Below are 20387 nucleotides of genomic sequence, written 5' to 3' on the forward strand. Positions count from 1 at the left end.
AATTGGACTGAAAAGACATAGCATCTAACCATTTTCATTCTAAGTCCCAGGTTTAGGTCGTGGCCACATACTATTTTCCACAGTCGAGCAAAAACATTCCTGACTTTCTCAACTCGGCATTTCACGTCAATGGTATATTATGGACCCAGCTATCATCAGAGTGTAACCTAATATACCTTTAATGCAGTGGGTAAGGCGATGGCATTTCACCCGAGAGTTCTGGGTTCGATTCCCGGTCATGACAAAAACATTTTTGTGTTTTTCTCAAAGCCTGGGTATTTGTGATTGTTCAAAATTACTAACAGCCACCTTGTACGAAAAAGCAAGAACATGGTTATTAGTAATTCTAAAAAAAAACAAAAACTAATATACCTACAGTGAAATGTGCGGGATGCGGCATGATGTGGCCAAAGATGTCAACTTTCTGGTTTTTGTTTCATTGGTCTTTTTCATTCTCGACATTCGTAACCTTTTCCGCGCTGACACGGAGCATGCATCTGTACATCCAGATTTCGAAAGCTTCGAGTTTGATCGTTGTTTCTGAGAGTGTTCACGTCTCCACTCCATATAGTAAACATAACTGAAAATACTAACCATTCTCATTTTCCGGGTCTCAAATGTATGACTAGGTACCTATCTACCTATGGATATAGAAGATTTATATTATGTTTAGGTATATATTAGAAATTAGGTAGGTACTTCGATACCTACTAATTACATACATATATGGTTTCGCACACGGAAAATAACTCAGCCTTTTGTGGAATGATGTGTATAAAATAAGCACCAGCGACTTGAAGAAAATTGAATTCATATTTAAATTTATTTAAAATTTTATTTTAATTACCTACTTACTTGTTTATCATTTATCATAATTCTAGTTTCGCCTTTCGCTATTCTAAAGCATGCACATGGATTGTAGCTATAAAAATAAAATTATGGCGAAACACGGTCGCTGAAAACGGTAGATATTGAGGTTTACAAAATTTCAGATAATGCTGAACGTTATATTATTACGCTCATGCAAGCAGAGTTACCGTACAAAATTAATAATTGATAATTAAAACGCCCCCCTGCCCCTCAAAGGTGGAAGTTTCATATCGCCGACATTATATCAATGGTTCTTAAGCGAAGAAAAGTCGTAATGAAAAATACTAATTAAAATTAAATTTTTAATAAATTTATTATGCAAGTAGTTTGGCGTATTTCAGTTAAGGGCCCACGTGGGCCACGTAGGTCAAAATGGAGCTTTTATGGTATTTTCAGAGCATAGTTCTAGACATTCCTTAAACGTTGTAGATAATCTATTTATATATTTTTAAAGCCTTATTATCCTTTATATTTATTTTAAACATTTAATGACTGCATAAAGTATTTTTATTACATAAAATGGTATTTTTTTAAACCTCTCGATCTAATGTTTTAGAATATAGTCATATTTCAGTACATCCATGTGCAGTGGTGTTAAGATTTTTTACATTATTTATTAATTTTTAAACATATTTATAAAACCATTAGTAAAATTGGTGAAATATTTACGATACAAAATTATATTTATAATCTCTGTGATCCCAAATTTGACAAGAATTAGGCATTTTATTATTCAAAAAATGGGCAAGATTAACACATTTGAAGATAATTCTAAAGATACTCGTTATAAGCTATGTCTTTGACCATTCAATTGTGATAAACATCCTACAAATAATGATTGCTTTATAATAATTATTGACCTAAGAATAAGGTAGTGTTTTTTTGAAATACGCCATTTCTTTTGGCATTCCCCAGTGGTTAAGCTACAACATACGGGCGTAGCCATAAATCTATAAACGATAAATGAAGTAGGGAGTAAGATCATGTTAACGCGCGTGTTTGAATATGTACCTAACCGAAAAAAATCGTTTTTTTTAAACAGTTTTTATGACATATTTTCGACGCGGACCAAATAATAACCTGAAGACTGGTGGTGTTTGGTAGGCTCCAGGGATGGCGATTCAGAAGAAGAGCATCGGTACGCTGGAGTGACCAAGTAAAGGAACTTACTGGGGGCAGCCTTCGCCATGCCATGAGAGAAGCAGAGGATCGAAGGGGTGGAAAGTCTTGGTCGCATAATTCGCATAATAATTCCCAGCATAATAATTATTTAGTTTGGACCCTTATACTATAGATTGGACCCAATCTCTTTGCTATTAAAGTTGTTTTTAAACTCACACAAAAAAAAATCTACGCAAGTGTGTAAAACTATGTTTATAATATGTTAATTTACATGATCACTTTTGTAATCAGTAATAAATAAAATAAATAGTAGAATTATTTTATTCGTTCAAGAAAGGTTTTGTGAATGCAATTAAAATTATTGTTGAGTTGGCTAAACTGGCAAACAATTGAAACAATTTGTGGAACGACGTACCTACCACGAGATCTTGCAAGTTAAAATTCCTGTTTTATAATAAAAATAAGGTATTATCATACTATCTATTTGTAGAATAATTATTGAATTGATTTCCACAATCATATCATAAAATACTGGTATCTGTTAGAGCTCCTAAGCACGACTCCTGTCGCTTACTATTATGTTTTTAACGCACTGACATTTGCGAAAAAAATTTTGCTTATCTATTTCTTACTGTTATTGAATATAATTGGTAATTTTTCTAATAATATTAACAGTAACATATTATTGATATGTTATGCAGAGTAATTAGATTAAATGAGAATCGCGATGGAGAACATTTTCATTTAAAACTGCATAACCTTAAAATATGACAGAATAAGTAGTCATGTTATATTGATCTCTTTTTGTTTGTTGCGTGACGGCTTATGAACAGAGGACCATTGGTTTTCTTTTTCTGTTATATTTAAATGGACTGGATGTTATAATGATCGTGAAATAAAAACACGTTTCTTTGCTAATGTTATCATTTCATATAAAATTGCAGATGTCTGGAAGGGAAGGAGGTAAAAAGAAGCCGTTGAAGGCGCCAAAGAAAGGAGACAAGGACTTGGACGATGACGATGTGGCGCACAAGCAAAAACTAAAGGATCAGCAGAAAGCTCTCTCGGTAAGCGTTGATTATAAGGGAAATCTACACTTTATGATTTTATTGCCAAATCAGGGTGTGTACCTACTATTATAGTAACTACACTAAACTCTTATATTGTTTTTGTGTAGATTACGGTGTTACTGCACTAACACAGTCATCCATCTATACACATATCTAAAAAAAAAACAGCACTATCTCTAATAACCCGTTTACGCGTGCATAGATTTACTGGTAGCAATTCGTATTATCGCAACCATAACGATAAAATGCAAATTTAATGTAAACAAACACGTATTATCGTGCATGTTGCGAGACTGCATGCAAGGATCAAAAAAGTTTAGCGGTTTCTGAATTTTGCCGACGTATGCGCATGCACAGTAGAACAATAATAATGGCCAACCTGTCAGAAAAAATACGAACTACACCGCGCAGAGCACTTTGATGTTTACCAATTTTCACATCCTGTCAAATAGCATCATACAATGACAATGACGCGTGTCGTTTACGCTTGAAGATTGTGATTGGCGAGACATTCAGCACTCAAGTGTGTAAACAGTTATTATCGCAATAGTTTAATTAGCACACTATTGTTGCCAGTAAATCTATGCACGTATACAGGTGCCATGACCCCCACAAGTCTGGGACTGATGGGCTCTAGACTGGTGGCCAGCGTGGCAGGTTGCCCAGATAAGTGAGATAAACATACAACAAATTCTGTAGAAATAACGTATTTACTTGAAAAGTATTAACATATTTTAACAATGTGGTTGTGCGATGCAATATCTGATTATTTATTTATTTATTTATTTATTATAGTAGTATACTAGTTACACTACTTTATACACTAATACCTCACCGTATGGCTGAGACATATTCCTTGAAATTTGAATTGAGTTACAATTTAACAAAAACATAGTAGGCAAGTACTTAAATCTTATGTTTCTTAGAAATCACATTTTATTTATTTACAAATCATATTTCCATTACCTACAAAAATAATTGCTTTCTTCGGAACTGAATTAATGAAATATGAAAACCTTCAAGGTTAACTATCAGCCAAGTAGTTCTTTAAGAGTCATTTGCCAAATTTTATGATGCAGTTATTCAAAACTTTATTTTGTGCTGCATGTGAAACAAATATTTCTATATCCAATAATTATTTCTTTGTGATTTTTTTATTTATACCATACTTATCTTGACATGTCCGCATGCCATTAATCGTCATAATGTTTAAAATCACACATGTATGATCAGATTATTTGACCGTGACATAAAATGAGTGTTATTTTTTCAGTTTATTGCGAAGTTATGTTACTTTTATTTTTTGTATGACCTTTTTTTTTGTTTAGTTTATTAATAAAGTGTTTTCAAATTGATTTGTTCCTCAAATCCCTTGTTGATCGTCAAATTTCGCCTATCGCAACCGTGTCCAAAACATATACCCTTATATAAATACAATATTTTTTCCTGATGTTGAAAATATATTGAAAAGTATTTTTTGGCTATAAATCCAAGTTGCGTCGTAATTTTTAAAATACCCGTATAGCGAAGACCCGTATAGTGAGGTAGAAGTGTATTGTTATCGTTAAATTATGTGGAATAAGTACTATGTATGTATTATTGTTTTATCTAATACTCTTTCTAAGAATTGACAATTAAAATTACCAAAGAAAAATATTGTAAATATTGTTTCCAACCAGCATCAATCGCAGCCTCCTGAGCGATATGTTTTCCTGTTGGCATTTCAACCATCTTAGGACACGTGTGATATGATTATCACACATTTTTGTCCTCTAATCTGCTTTCCATGCCTGTCAGGCAATGCCTAGCAGTTCTCTTGTATTGAATTTTTTTATGTGTGTGGGAACTGACAGTATTTATATAACTTACCGATGGCAACATTCGTTGAACAACTGAATTAGACACAACAGGTTACTCTTGAAAAAAATATAATATGTTGGATTAACCTGATTTATATTTATGCCATAATTAAAACTAAAATATTCAATAACATTAAGTACATAATATGTATATTTACAGTATAATAGATACTGTAGAAGCATGCCTATTTGCCACAACAAAGTGTCTATAAATAGATGGTTAGCTGTTAGATAAAAATATCAAAATATGGAAGTCTAGGTCTTATAGGTTGTGAGAAATTGTGTCAATATGTGATATATATTATCTATTGTTTGAATTTCTTTCGAAGTTTAAAATTGCTCTCCTGAACAATTTAGAAAAACGGACATATCACATTTTGCTATCTTACTACAAATATAATAAGTATGTATGTAGTTTGCTAAAAACCTAAAATGGAATTGAGCAGGCACGAACAAATAATACCATGAGGCGGTTGACGTAGAGGCCCCTGGTTCCATGAAGCACGTGCCATCACAACCGTGCCGAGATGAATGGAATCATCTCGAAGAGACTCATCCAGACTAGCAAAGATCCAAAAATAATGAAAATAATTATATTTTTTTTTTTATTACAGGATGCCAAGACCAAAGCCGCACAAAAAGGACCCCTCGTAACCGGAGGAATAAAGAAATCTGGGAAGAAGTAGTACCTACTCCGTCCCTAATTTTTTAATTATTTCGTTATAGGTACTATTACATGACTAACTCATTTCAGTATATTTGCTGAGACTGTATAATTATATATTACTATACATGTAAATTTGAATTGAAAGTTTGGAAGGCCAATATTGTTAATCAATGATTAAGAAGACTTTTTTTAAACTGATAGCATGTATTTAGATGGTGAAATAATTTTTATATTCAAAATGGTAATAGACCAATGTGAACTTTTTTATATTTTTGTATCGTTGACAGTAATTTAAATAAAAAAAGAATTCTTCAGACAGTGTGTGTTCAAGAATAACAAATTTATCTGTTCCATAATTATTTATATATAAAATAGTAATTTTTAATTTGCTTTTACCATTTTTAATTTATTTGTTCACCATTTAAAAGTTAATTCAAATTTTACATTGTTTCTTTCCAAATATTTACTCATTTAAGGCTGGTTTAAATATTTCATCTTGTGTAATTCTACAGAATACATGTACGTTCTTCTTATTCACAAATAAAATATGAAAACACAAAAAAATATTTTTTCAATTAATAATAATTATGTCTTAATAAATTTTCTTATATTTTTTTTGAGAAAATCGTCAGTTCAACATTCAACATATGAGACCTCCCCTGCAACAACACTGTATACCGATTTTGGGCAGTTCTGAATGCCACAATGTTGTACATCTCCACGGGCATCGAATGATGTATTGAACAACCCATTATAATAATTAAAAACATTATTTAAATCAATTTTTAAGTTGCTGCCTTTTTTTTCATAGAAATAATGTACAAGGTTTTGACCACTGGGGTGAATATACAATGTTATTGCAGGAATACATATCTATTTTGTATGTAGACCACCAAAAATAATCGAAAAAATAAAAATGTTTTTTTCATTTCCCCATTTTTTGTTAAAATCGATATAGTGTTGTTGCAGAAGTCTCATATCAGTTCTGTGCTCTGTATCCAAACTTACATAAATGTTAAGAACTTTGTGAATTTGCTAGACATGGAATACAGACCTGCAACCCACGATTTCAAAAGCCAATATTCTGACAGTCTCCATTGGGAATGCTGAGATTTCATACTTACCATAGTAATTACTGTAGGTACTAGAGACTGAAAAGTGAGGCCTCGCGGCAGCGCTCGTGTTGTATCTCATCTATGGTTTTCGATTTTGAAGTATTGTCAGGATTGGAAGATATTTCTCGCTTCCTTAAGGCGAATTCTTTGCCTCAATTTACGATCGAATGTGACTTCAACGCCATCTAAAGGCATCTACAGGCATCTACCATGAATTTCTAAAAATGTGTTACTAAAAACTTTCGTCGATCGCAACCAGATGGCAATAAAATATAAAATAAAATATTGTGTGTCGCCACATATTAAAAATCATAAGTTTGATAAAAATGCATTTAAATTTATTATATATTTACTTACCTATGTAAAAATATTTACAATTAATATTTCCCCATAAAATATTTACAATTCTAACATGTCGATTTGATTTAAAGTGTTTATGATTTTTACATTTTGTTTACCGTAGTTATTTTTACAGTGGCAATACAAGGGTATCCTGTCCAGTCAATGAACCAGATTTTTTTACGTTGTCAATACGAATTAATATAAATATTTTTCTACAGTAAAATTCATTTATAGTAGTAAATGAACATTTAAGTACAAATGTTTATAAGATTGAGTTTAATCTTGTACAATTGACAATTACATCGAATTTCTACTAGAGGTGGAATAAAAGAATGATATGAAATGAATAGCAAAACAAATGCCATTCGAATTATTATTAAACAAAATAAGGAATATACAGTTGTACTTGGTTATTACTAGGAAGGTTGGACCGGCTGAATTTGCTCGTTATAAGCGGTACTCGTTATATCAGAGAATAGGTATTTTTATTGTCGGCGAAAACAACAATTAGACACTTAACTAGTGTCATAAACGTAATCTGTCCCCGGCGGCATCCTGTCCGATCGGATTTTATTGCTTAGGGTTTAAATGTCTTTAAACGATCAACACATTACCAGTATTTTAGCTCGGTATATCCGATAAGTATCTCGTTATAACAGTGAATAAAAATGTATGGAGAAAATCATATACCAAATAATGTCAACGACTGTTTCCTCATTACATCCGAGATCTCGCTATGTCCGAGATTGTAATAACCGAGTTCGACTGTAGTTATAATTATGACAATGTCGATATTATATAGACATCCCAATTCATTTCGTTTCAACCATGTCCGATCCTAATGGGTTCATATGGGCCTCCACAGAGTGGACGGTTTGTATTAACTAACTAACTATATCTGAGATAAGAATAAAGTAAGACACGCAACGAATTGAATAAAAAAAAAGTTGGAGGTAAGAAAAAACGTAAATAAACATGCGAACAAATCTTGATAAGCAAACCCAAGGACAAAATAAGTGACAAATTAAAAAAAAAATTGTATAACGTAAGAAAAAAATTTAGAATTTGAAGTAAGTGCACCACTGATTACATAATATTCTAAGAAAAAGACAGAACGTTATTTCTTTGAAAAAATCTAATGTCGATTTTAAAGAACAGTGCAAGATAAAATAAAAGATAGTTTTATTTATTTTACCTATAAATGTGTAAGTGAAATGGATTTGGAGATATAAAAAGAAACCTTATTGGCCCAGTGATTTCTAGGTAATTCCCTGAAGATCTCGAATAAATAATTAAAAATTATCAACACCTATACCATATTCCTAGGTATCTACTATGATTGAAAAGTAGATCTTAATTTTTTGTATTTATGATTGCTTCATAAAAAAACAATATTTACGACTTTATGATGTAGCAGATAAATGAGCAACTAAATAGTGATCCAAATATTATGAAAAGTTGAACTATCAAAGCATCACGGCATAAAATTAGTAATACCACGGTTATACACAATTTATTGTACCTACCTATTGTTATAATTTTCTTAGTTCATTTAATCGTTTTTAATTTAATTTATTTTCAAATTCACCTCTTATGTGTTCATTCACTGAATTGTTTACCCTATATTTTATGGAGAATAATAATAACTTCTATTTTCTACATACTAAATTATCAACCTCCACTTTTTGACAGGACGGCATACAGTTATATAGGCACGTAGATAATAATTTTAAGGCCGTAGACAGGAATGAACGTTTGATGGCCCAAATATAGTACAATAGTATGTATGTAATTAAAGTTAGGGTACAAGTCGGTTATCCTGGATACAGCGGCAAAGACATTTTGAAAATAGCCTATATACTGGATTATTTGTTAGGATTACCTAATCTAACTTAAACTAACCCAAACTAACAAATAATCCAGTATATCGGCTATTTTCAAAATGTGTTTGCCGCTGTATCCAGGATAAACATATAGAACAAAAGTTAGTGAAGTGGAAGTTTGTCGAGGCTGTTTTGATCGGGTTAATTTGTCTTTGAATAATATTGTGACTAGAAATTTTAACAATTCTTATTATTTTTAACATTGTATATTGTTCATAATTTTCGCGATTACCACGTGAATAGACGATTTTTTTTTAACTTATAACATTTTAAACACTTAACATAAATATGGATAAATTGTACAGTTACTAGACAAAGATTAAATTTGATGTGTGTCAGAAGTATCTTAGGCATTTTCGCTCGTATGCTTTCTTTATATTATTATGAAACTATATTTATTTTAAAATCGCTTTATAAAAGGTAGGTACGTCAAAACAGTAATAAATATCTGAAATAATTACACAACACTATTTCAGAAAGTGGAGGTTGATATATGTAGTCCATTGACATATGCTCCAATATCGCAAACAAAAATTATTGACAGCAGAATTAACACAGTTTTTGTCTTCGTACCTGGCGAACCTTTATTTTCAATGTATGTGTGTGTGTATGTATTTTTTAATCTATGCAAGTACTGTTTCAAAAATAGTTCGATTTATTTCCGCGTTAGCAGCATATGTCGATAAAGTCTTGTCAAATATTCATTTTATTTACAATCGATTCGTTAATATACAAAAATACAAGATTAAATTTAAATAACTAGCCTAAAAATTAATAAATAATATTTTTAATAGAAACGCTAAGCGTTTTTTGCGATAAATTATGTCTGAACCGAGATGTTTCGATTTTAATTGCATGCTTTCTAACCTCTAAATCGATGTTTTTTAAATTTGAAAAAAAAGATATAAGGATATAATAAATTCCAATTAACGTTTAGCGTTTCCCTAGGTAATAGATTTACGTACATTTTTATCGTAATTTTGATAATAAATCTTATGTCATTCATTCTTACCACCCGATAGAAATGTACCGAATTTGACACGTATTTTTGGTATATAGAACTCCACGATACATCTTAATTTTTTATTTTATTTTTCTCATTACTTTTGAATATATATTTACCGATTAATAAACTTTTCTAGCTATTTTTCGATAACAACTTTACATAGAGACATCACCTTAAATAGGTAATTGTAAATACAATGATATACATTTTTTCCCAATAACTTAGGATATATTTTATATGGCATTAAAATGTCTAGTGTGTTTTGTAGCTGTCATCGCGGCAACTCTTTCGATAACGTTGACGACCCGAATGAACTTATTTTGTTATTTTTTTTCTTCACAGTAGGAGATAAAATGACTTATAATCTTCCTGCTGTCACTTTTCAAAACTTTTGCCATTATCAACACATCTAAATGACTGAAAGCACGCAATTATAAGAAACGTCAAATGCGTTCAAGGTGAGGGGAATGAATACTCAAACGCGAGAGGAGCGGATCTAGTTCTCCAAGCCGCCGCCCATCAGCGTAAAATTTTCGCTTATCTGTATTATACAGCCCGCAAAGTGAGTCACTTAAATGTGGTAAATGCTTATTCGTGGCATTACCGGTTAATTATTAATCATAAATCTTCTCTCACTTTAATATTATATTTGCATGTGATGTAGTAATCATCACATTTTCAAGTGACTTATCAATGGCCTGGTAACAATTTTTTTAAGAGTTATGAACCCGTCCTCAATATGAGAGGATAAAACAAAGATAGGAAGGAAAATATACTCACTTTTTTATAATTTTAAATCAACCAACAATAAGTAGGATTGAGTAAAATTTTGGTGTTTGGTAAACATACATGAGGCGTAGAGTTACTAAACCCGCTCTAGAGACTTTTTTGAGTTAATCACGAAAAACTGTTTTGGGCATATGATTTAAATGTAATTTTAGATGTTATATTTCTTCCGTTACATACGGCAAAGTATAATAAAATGTCAAATCCAATGTATAAGCCGTATTTATTCAAATAAATGTATTTTAATTATCCCAAGAGTGGTCTTTATCAGTCGCTACCTGACAGCGGCGTTCGACGCGGAAATTTTTAAAAAGAGCGGTGTTTGGTGCACAGAGGTACATTGTCGACAGGAGATGATAGTTCAGTAGTGGTCCATATTTATTTTAATTATGTAATATATTTTCGAATTTACTTTGTCTAGAAAATATTTTGTAGTCATTCTTACCTACTGGCAGCTGTATAATTTTCGCATTGCACCTACATATTTAGCTGTTATATTGGTATGTAATATTTTTTTAAAATAGTAGTAGGTATGTACTCGTCTTAAAAATAAAATGCTTTTTGTTGGTACAAAGCATTAATATTTATTTAGAATAACAATAACACATTCAATAATATCAATAGTATAAATGAAAAAACCCAGCGGAATAATTAAGTACTGGCCTCCAACTAACTAATCACCCCATTACCTGTGACTAGGGAATCCAATCCCGAGCCAAAATTCTGATCCCGGGATTACAATTTGACAATCCCGGGATTGGCATTTTTTTCCGTTGTTAATATAAAATTTTTATATTTACAAGTAACATTGATAAAATCGGTCAAAAATAAATCTAGTATAATTTATACTATTTAAGACATTTATTGTTAATATTGTATACGTTCAATGTTGGAAATACATAGTTTAATGGAGTAAATAATATTGTAATATAAATAATAATGTGAATTTAATATGAGATTGCTGTTTCTGATAGTAAAGACTTGGGTTAATGGGTTAGCGAGATTTAAAATAGTAAAGCAAATCATGGTGTACTTATGGCCTTTCCGCTTCATAAATCTAATTAGACAGCCAAATATGAAACTGCCGTAAAAAGTATGAGATCATGGTGAAATTACTTTGTTCAGTGCGAAGCATTGTTTTTTCCAATCTTTCTCATTTTTATTAATTTATGTGAAAAAATAAAATGAATCGGCAACTCACACATGGGTATAAATCAAACTCAGTTTATTTATAATGTAGTTATTTGTTATTAAAAGTATTTTTTCTATTATATTTTCCATAAAAATTGATAAAAAATCAATCCCGAAAGTTTCGGGATTATGTTTATCAATCCCGGGATTCATAGGTACCGAAAATAGCTTGGGATCCCGGGATTGGAATCCCTACATGTGACTGTCTGTCTGTCTGACTCGCGTTATTCTTCAAATCGTTTATAAAGAATGCAGGTTGAATGGTTGTCATATAGTCCGACAACGGAAGAAAAGGAAACAGCCCATATTACACGTAGAAAATCATCAAAATTACTTTCAATATGAATAAACTATTAAACTACTGTCCACACCAAGATCTCGGTGATAACAAAAAGTCGCGTGTAGAATATTTTTTGAGAAAACCAATCCGGCGAAATTAGGTCTTTAATTTATAACAATAATTGTTCTATTCTATTCGGGGTATTCATTGTAAAACTGTAAATATACTATTGTATCGTATAAAACAGACTTTTCACACACCGCTCATGCAAATATACGCACAAAAGTAAATGTGCTTCTGCGCAGGTCAGTTTTTTAAGTTGTTTAGCTATAGCTGTTCAATTATGACATATTCGCTTTCAAGATAGTGTATTATTGACTTACACACGGCTTGTAACTCACTTGTTTTAAGTCAGTCAGACATGAATGAAGCATGTCAAATTGACTATTATCAGATATTAATTTAGTAGTAAGTAGAATCAATTCTATATGCAGTAGTGCATACACATTACCATAGTATGGTCTCTCCTACCCAATTTCTATCTTTACCTTTACATGTGTAGACCCTAAAGCCCTGAGTAACTCCACTCAAGATTGATCGATGTTGAGTGCAGTCAGGATCAACAGAGAGATCACCTTCTGAAATGGGGGTTAGGCATAGGGCCAACAATCCTACCCCGTAAAAAAACATGTTACAAATACTCAAAAAGATGATGGATGGAAGAGCCTCCTTGAAGCCACTTCATAAATTATATAACACAACTCCAAAATGCTATAATATATTCAATGCATTTAGTATGAAACAACAAAAATAACACTTAACAGACCACTATTAGACAAGCTAATTATCAAGGTATCATTTATTCTGGTGACAACCCACTACGCAAGCACGAATTCAAATGAAGGGCGACAGGTACCAACTCAAAGATTCAACCTTTAGATAACCGTTTTTCACAGAATATATCCGTAACATATTGGGGTTATCTCAGAAATATAACGAAATGGTTTGATTGAGTTACAATGTTGGAAGGAATAGGTGTGTTGGTAGTATATGTTTTTATTTGGTATCCATCGAAGCCAACTGTCATAGAAATAAAAGTATAATGAAATATATGATATAATAAAGAGAAATAAAACAAAGTTTCGATCATAAATTTATTTAATGTACGTGTAGTATTTGCATAACTCAAATTGGAAATGAATTTGTCACATGTTATTTTATGAATGGCTTTATTCTAAATCTAGATGAAGTGTAAATCTTAAAACTAAACCTTACTTAACGCCAATAGACGAGAGTCCCTCACGAAAAATGAATGAATTGAATGAAATAATGACAATCATCCAGAATTATTAACAATTAAAAATAGGAATTAAATCTTCCATAAAATACAGTTTATCCATGATTCTAATTGCGCTGACTTTGGACAAATTGACTGACAAAATGGTATTGTGCAACAGTACACTAAGGGAAAGATGCAGAAACATATTTATGGAACAGTTGCTTATCTTAAGGTAGATTCAAGTATTAAGTCGGGTTTACCACATTTTGCGACAGAATTGATAAATTATCCATATGAAAAAGTATTCTACATATGTACCTACATGGAGATAGAGCAAATAGTATTAGATAAGAGTTTCTTTTTTTCGAGTGACATTCAGAATGTATTGACTCTTCTGATATTGTACAATTTGCAGAACGCATTAGCAATCAGGATGTGCCAGTTTCTTTAGAAAAAGTATTCATATGAAAGATGAAATTAAACTTTAGGTTAACTTATTAAAAATAATTTAATATGTAGCAAGCATATTTAAATAATGTTCACATATCAGCAATGTCTCTGCATCTGACATTAAACATACTTCAGTTATAAGTGTTAAGACCCTTAGCAAGAATTAACGCATCGCTATAAGCCAGTATGACACAATCTCACATTAACCTCTCAGATATTATGTTTTGTTAATTGAGAGTTTAAGAACATCATGAAAAATAGTCTACATGATATCTTTGCAATAACAAACTTATTTCCGATTTCGGCATCAAAAATAATAGCATAATAGGGCACAGTAATACTTATTTAAATAAATTGACTTATGAACAGTCAGCCGATTTTCAGATAAATAAGAACCGAGAAGTACTTAAGGTGATACATCAGTGAAACGGCAAATAATTTTTAACTATAGGCGCGACGAAATTTTGGACTCGCTGCCATTTGGAGAGAACACGTCAATTTGTTTCGCGATGGCGACGGGCGTATTAATTCTTAAATCGTGTAAAGATGACTAAAAACGTTACCCATGAATATATTATTATTGTTACTGATAGAACAATAAACAGAACATTAAATGGACACATGTTGGATTTATATGACAAATTATATTTCGTTTGACATGCGTCATTTGCACCCGCGACCCGCAATCCGCGTATCGCTTAGCCACGATCTTTTTAGACCGTGCCTCAACTGAGGTATAGCCTTAAGCATAACTATAAACAGGTGGCAAAACATTACAACAAAGCTGGAAGCCACTGTCAAATATTTACGGTTTGTAACAAAAATAGTTTTGGACAAAGCCAAATTGTATCGAGTACCGATTATCTACGCAAACACCAATCAAAAAGGAATAAATAATTTGCAACAAATTTAATCGATGAAGATTTCTGTAAGTACTATTAATGTTTGTTGCCATTTCTATATTAAATAAAAACATTGGTGAGAATGCATTATCCACAATTCAAACAATTACATTATAATAAAAACACTTCTAATAGCGGGAAGGATGTTGTAATGTTAGTCACTGTTTTTTGTTGTCATTCTGCTTTCATATATGCATATCGTTCATAACTAGTTGGTTATACATAACATCGATTCTATGCATCGGGCCAAATGCATCAAATTAACTGGTAATTTAAATTGTTAGTTCAAACAATTTAATACTCTGCATCCACACAAAATCATACTTTTTGCAGTCAGTGTAAAAATAAACATTATTTGTCAATAATAATCACTGATCATAATTATTATTTTTCACAATGATATACAGATGAGATTTTTTACTGGAATAAACAATAATATTAATCTAAGATTACGATCTATGATTTGATTTGATTAGTAAAAATGATAATGATGTGTAGTAAACATTTATTTAACTTTGTCTTTTTTAGGCAATTTGCTTGATGACTCGACAACCTTCTTCGTGGGCTAGAAATAAAGAAACATTAAAGAAATATGAGATACAGTAATTAAATATTTATATTACCTTTACAAAAGATTCAAAAGAAATGTTACCTAACTATTAAGTAGAGTTGCCATTTCATAACTTTGCACTACGGCTGAAGATGAAAATGATGTAAATATTCTAATAAGTAAATACAAAAAACTGTTAATACAACCTACACACTGTACAGGGCCATGTGATCTTCTAAGGATCGGACATGGGAAAAAAATTATAACCTCGATTCTGCGGAGGTCCATATGCTCTGCTTAGTGTGCAGGGCCACGTTATCTTCTTAGGATCGAACATGGGAAAAAAATTATAAACTCGATTTTACGGAGGTCCATATGCTCCGCTTAGGAGTAAACATGGTAATTTCCGTTACCTTTTTCCAAATAGGGAGAGCACATTATGATTTTGTCTCAAAGCTTAGTTGGATTGTTCTTATTTTGTTTATTGATTGTTGTCTACCTACTTGTCAAATACAGGTTGAGCCAGAGAGATCAATTCTTTTTTATTTGAAACTATGTGACTACTACTAACTCAAATTTTAATTTAATTAATTTTAATTCCTCAGCACCTCATATAATTGCAATTTCACAGACGCCTTCGGAACCAAGGGACATCGCCATTCCACGAAAATAGATACCCAGTGTCAACGCAAAACAACCACTCCAACACAGAATCATCATTTTAACAAAAAATGTGCGATATTATGCCGTTTGCTGTTTCATGGCTACTAAAATGGAATCATTTCAGGTGTTGCTTCTCTTAACCCAAAATATTGTGGTACGGCGCACACAATTCAATAATAAATAAAGATTTCAACTTACGGTCTTTTGAGACGAAGTGTTATCTTGCGTGGGGGACAGTATTCGTTCGGGAGTTCCACCCTTTTCTTTGCCTTTGTCTCCCGATTCTTCAAGCTCATCGAGGGTCAGCGAACTCGCATTGAGCTGTGACAACTCTGTAATTTACAACACATAAATTATCATGAATTCGATTTGGGTTACGACTACAGATCTTCACATTGATGACTACTGTCCGACAACAAGAGATCAGCGATAACAGGAAGTCGCTGTAGTCGCATATAGAAGACTTCTCAGTGACGTACCTGTCGTGGCAGTAACATGTGCTAGAAGCGTGTTTAAATAATGTATCGGCTCTCCTTTTAGATGTGACTCTTTTTCTTCTTCGCAATAAACCAAAAGTTTACTAATAATAATTCTAACATCATTCCTGACTGTTTTAGACATATTTTTAATATAAAAAGCTTCAAATTACGTAATTTTATATATCCGTACAACACGGAAGCGTAAAATGAAATGATAAATAAAATTTGGAGGCATACCTCATTTCAAAACGGAATTGCGATTAGCTGCACTAGAGGGGATTGTTAGTTCACAGTTTTCACACAGTCACACGTGGACAAGAAGTTCTTGTACGACAATATATGTACAAAACTGGCAGATTGAAATTGAAATATGGTCGATGTTCTGGCTTTTCGATACGGATGACATACGTGTTTGACATATTCGTGATTGTTCATCTAAATATCTTGACTACATCTGCACATATTCTGCTGAGTCCCGCAACATTTGATAATATTATCATCTCTTACGCAATCATTTCAGGACAGCAGGTGATAATAATTGTGAAGTTTGCAAGAGACCGAAAAGTTTAACATGAGGCCTGGCGGCAGCGCTCGTATTGTGAGAGTATTGCCAGGATTAAAAGATATTATTTCCCACTTCCTTAAACAGGTATATATTTTCGCAAATTTCGCAAATACAATGATATACAATTTTTCCCAACTTAAGATAAATTTTATATGGCAACATTAAAATTTCAAGTATGTTTTGTGGCTGTCATCACGGCAACTCTTTTGATAACGTTGTTGAAGAGCCGAATGAGCTTATTTTGTCGTTTTTCTTCTTCACAGTAGGAGGTAAGATGACTTATAATCTTCCTGCTGTCACTTTTCAAAACTTTTGCCATTATTTTCACGTCTAAATGACAAGAAACTTCAAGGTGAGAGGAATGAATACCGAAACGCGAGAGGAGGGGATTCTAGTTCTTCAAGCCACCGCACATCAACTTAAACTTTTCGCACTCTATGTATGAATCTGAAATAGCTTAAAGCTAATTTAATTGTGAGTCCGTTCCGTTTGTCCTTTTTTCAAGTCACATACAAGACATCTTTTTCAATTACAATTTTCAAAAATAAAAAATAATTAATCACATTTATGAATAATGTTAGATTATTAATTACCTCGTGGTTCTTCGTACATCTCCATGATTTCCAATTCAGTCATATTCTTTATACAGTTCTTGAAACGGAACACTTGTAACGAAAACATTTCCAAAAATGACTTTCCTTCATCCACTTTGAACATGAGCTGAAATAAAATAAATTTTAATTATTATAATACCATATTTAACTATTTATTTAAGGAGGCTGGTAGCTTGTGTAGTAGCTAGTAGCTCGTCTAGTAGTCAGCGCTCTAGAAGATTCAAACACTAATGGACAATCATGTGACATTAAACTATATCTTAAGCCACGTTGACACTTTGATGACACTTTGACGTTGATATTTTAGCTCGGTATATCCGATAACTTGCTCGTTAAACAGTGAATAAATGTATGGAGAAAATCATAAACTAAAATGCCAACGAATGTTTCCTCATTACATCCGAGATCTTGCTATATCCGTGATCGTAATAACTGAGTTCAACTGTATACACATTCCTCAGGCTATAAACCCTATTGAACGGCAATTCTTCATTTTCTGTCTATTATTAGCGACGCCATTCCCCTAGATAAATCGGTGATGATTTATAATTTCTTTTTAAGATGATGGTACAACTACCACAACATAAGTATAGTAAAATTTTTCTTACTTACCAAAATTTATTAAACATTGGTATTATGAAAATCTCTCAAAAAGCATAGTAGATTGTACCTTGAAGGAATTGTAGCACTGATCGGAGAGTTTTCTGATCTCATGCGTTTGGATATTGAATTGATCTTTCAGCTCTTCTTCGAGGATATCACCTTTGCCGATATAATAGCGTGTCCGCTTGATTGTCTCCAGTGTGCTCGGATGTTTCAACAGCATTAGTGGACGAATTTCTAGTGCTGAAATATTAAATATTAAATATAAATTAAAATATTAAACCATAAATATGCTTCTGGGTCTATTCTATACTTATCGACCGCTAAAGTGATACAGTGAGAATATTATCAAACGTAGGGTAGGTTTGTATCAAAGTATTAGCACTTATTGTAACAATTACAATAAGATGTTTGTAATTGTTGCAATAAGTGCTAAATTTTAACAGCAGCAAGAGAGGTGCCACTGGAAGGTGAGAGACCCACTGGAAGGTAAAATCAACAAGTCAAAGCAAACAACAATTGCTTCCCGTTAGCCGTCATGGATATTTTGGTGTGCAGTCTGTGACAATAAAATAATAAAAAATAAAATTAGACTATTTTCAAATAAAATTAATATCTTTAGATTAACGAGCATATGATTTGAAAGTAGCAAAGGCAACAAACTCAACAGGGATTGACTTACATATTATAATAATAGAATTAATATGAGCTTGTTGTATTACATACAATAACTACACAGATAGCAATACAGAATCCTTCATCATACATCGCCCGGTGTTCGAATTTAGAACTAAGCTCATCACAGTATAAAAAAGTATTGAATGATATGACAAATGTTAGCATGTGGCGCCCTAACTCAGTGGACAACTTATACCGGACCGGACTCAACCGGAGATGAGTAGTGAGCCGAGTGATGGACTCGGGGTGAGTGACAAGTTATGGATCGTCCTTTCTATTTATACAAATGCAATCCTTATATTACAAGAGACAGTGTCGCAATAAAACAAATCATAATAGACTATTGATCTAGGTTATGATTGCGGAAATGCTTACAATCGCTTCCGCTACATTGTTTTGTTTAGACAACAAAACATAAGTATTGAAGTGTGTCACCCTTGTAATGTTGAGTGGTATGATTGCTACAGATCTATAACTATAAAAATATTAGTATTTTCCACATTCATTGTTCATACGATAAAAAGAAAATGGCAGCCCGCTGTTGGCTTCTTGCACATTAATCATTTACGAAAGAATTTTTATATGAAATTATAAATGATTGTTTATCTAAACCACCCATTACACGCACAATGGCCTAGTTGGTAGAGCAACCGTCCCTGGAGTAGTGGTTTAGGGTTTGATTGTGCGGTTAGTCAAAATTTGCATGATGTTTTTCAATATGTTTGGTTTGCTCCAGTCAAATGAATAATTGGTTTGAGCAAATGGCTAAAAACCACTCCTCGTAGTAAAATCCGTTAATATCACCTCCATTCTGTGATGGCCTATATGACTCGCTTAGAAGTGAAAATCGTAAGTGGAAAGTATATCTAAATAATGACTCATTGTATGAAAACACCTCATTTAGGTTTAAACAGGAATGCAAGGTATTCTTCATCTATGTGTGACCATAACAAATAAATCTCAGCACAGGTGTAACGCGTGCCTCAAATTAATCTGTAATGCAAAATGACTTGCAGCTAATTTAATCATTAGCCTCACTCAGTCACCCTTTTTTCACCTTCCATTTCTGTGAAGGCTTTTTGTATAAAATCTTCAGACAATGAAAGCTATCGGTTCTAGTCTAACCCTGTTGGTCCTATTATCATAAAAAATAATTTATGAGGTATTTCATACCGTTTATTTCTTGCAAACACTTGATACCCGTTGCGGTATCAGGACTGGAGAAGCCGAGTGCAGATCTCATCTGATTCTCCAGTTCCAGCAGTTTCGCTTCCACTCGCAGGAAATTCAACTGGTTCCTCTGGACATCTAAAATAAATTGCACAATGATTAGTTGAGGCCAAAAAGTTGGACTATACAAACCCTTATGAAATTTTAGTAATTAAAACTTGAAGGCATTAATTATTCTGGAAC

At 32.4% G+C, this 20387-nt stretch overlaps 2 protein-coding genes across 3 annotated transcripts in view; one reads left to right on the plus strand and one right to left on the minus strand.

Moving 5' to 3' along the window:
• Positions 1-2375: 2375 nt before the first annotated feature.
• LOC147074919 (translation machinery-associated protein 7 homolog) lies at positions 2376-6168 on the plus strand. The gene is made up of 3 exons (XM_085942947.1): positions 2376-2457; positions 2937-3059; positions 5536-6168. Exons 2-3 carry the CDS (start codon positions 2937-2939, stop codon positions 5605-5607), a joined length of 195 nt encoding a protein of 64 aa, XP_085799073.1. The 5' UTR covers positions 2376-2457; the 3' UTR covers positions 5608-6168.
• Positions 6169-13331: 7163 nt separating this feature from the next.
• Positions 13332-20387, minus strand: part of Jasper (JIL-1 anchoring and stabilizing protein) — a 43719-nt gene continuing 36663 nt past the window's right edge. For both annotated transcript variants that reach the window (XM_085942942.1, XM_085942941.1), the window contains exons 13-17: positions 20148-20282; positions 18364-18539; positions 17673-17799; positions 16234-16367; positions 13332-15387 (exon numbers count right to left, since the gene is read on the minus strand). In XM_085942942.1, the coding sequence (XP_085799068.1) occupies positions 15328-15387; positions 16234-16367; positions 17673-17799; positions 18364-18539; positions 20148-20282 (632 nt within the window). In that variant the 3' untranslated portion in view covers positions 13332-15327. The remainder of the gene's footprint in view (positions 15388-16233; positions 16368-17672; positions 17800-18363; positions 18540-20147; positions 20283-20387) is intronic.

This window comes from Rhyacophila brunnea, unplaced genomic scaffold (genome assembly GCF_057557595.1).
Source record: "Rhyacophila brunnea isolate RB1 unplaced genomic scaffold, BYU_Rbru_1.0 scaffold_15, whole genome shotgun sequence".
NCBI classification, from domain to species: Eukaryota; Metazoa; Arthropoda; class Insecta; order Trichoptera; family Rhyacophilidae; genus Rhyacophila; species Rhyacophila brunnea.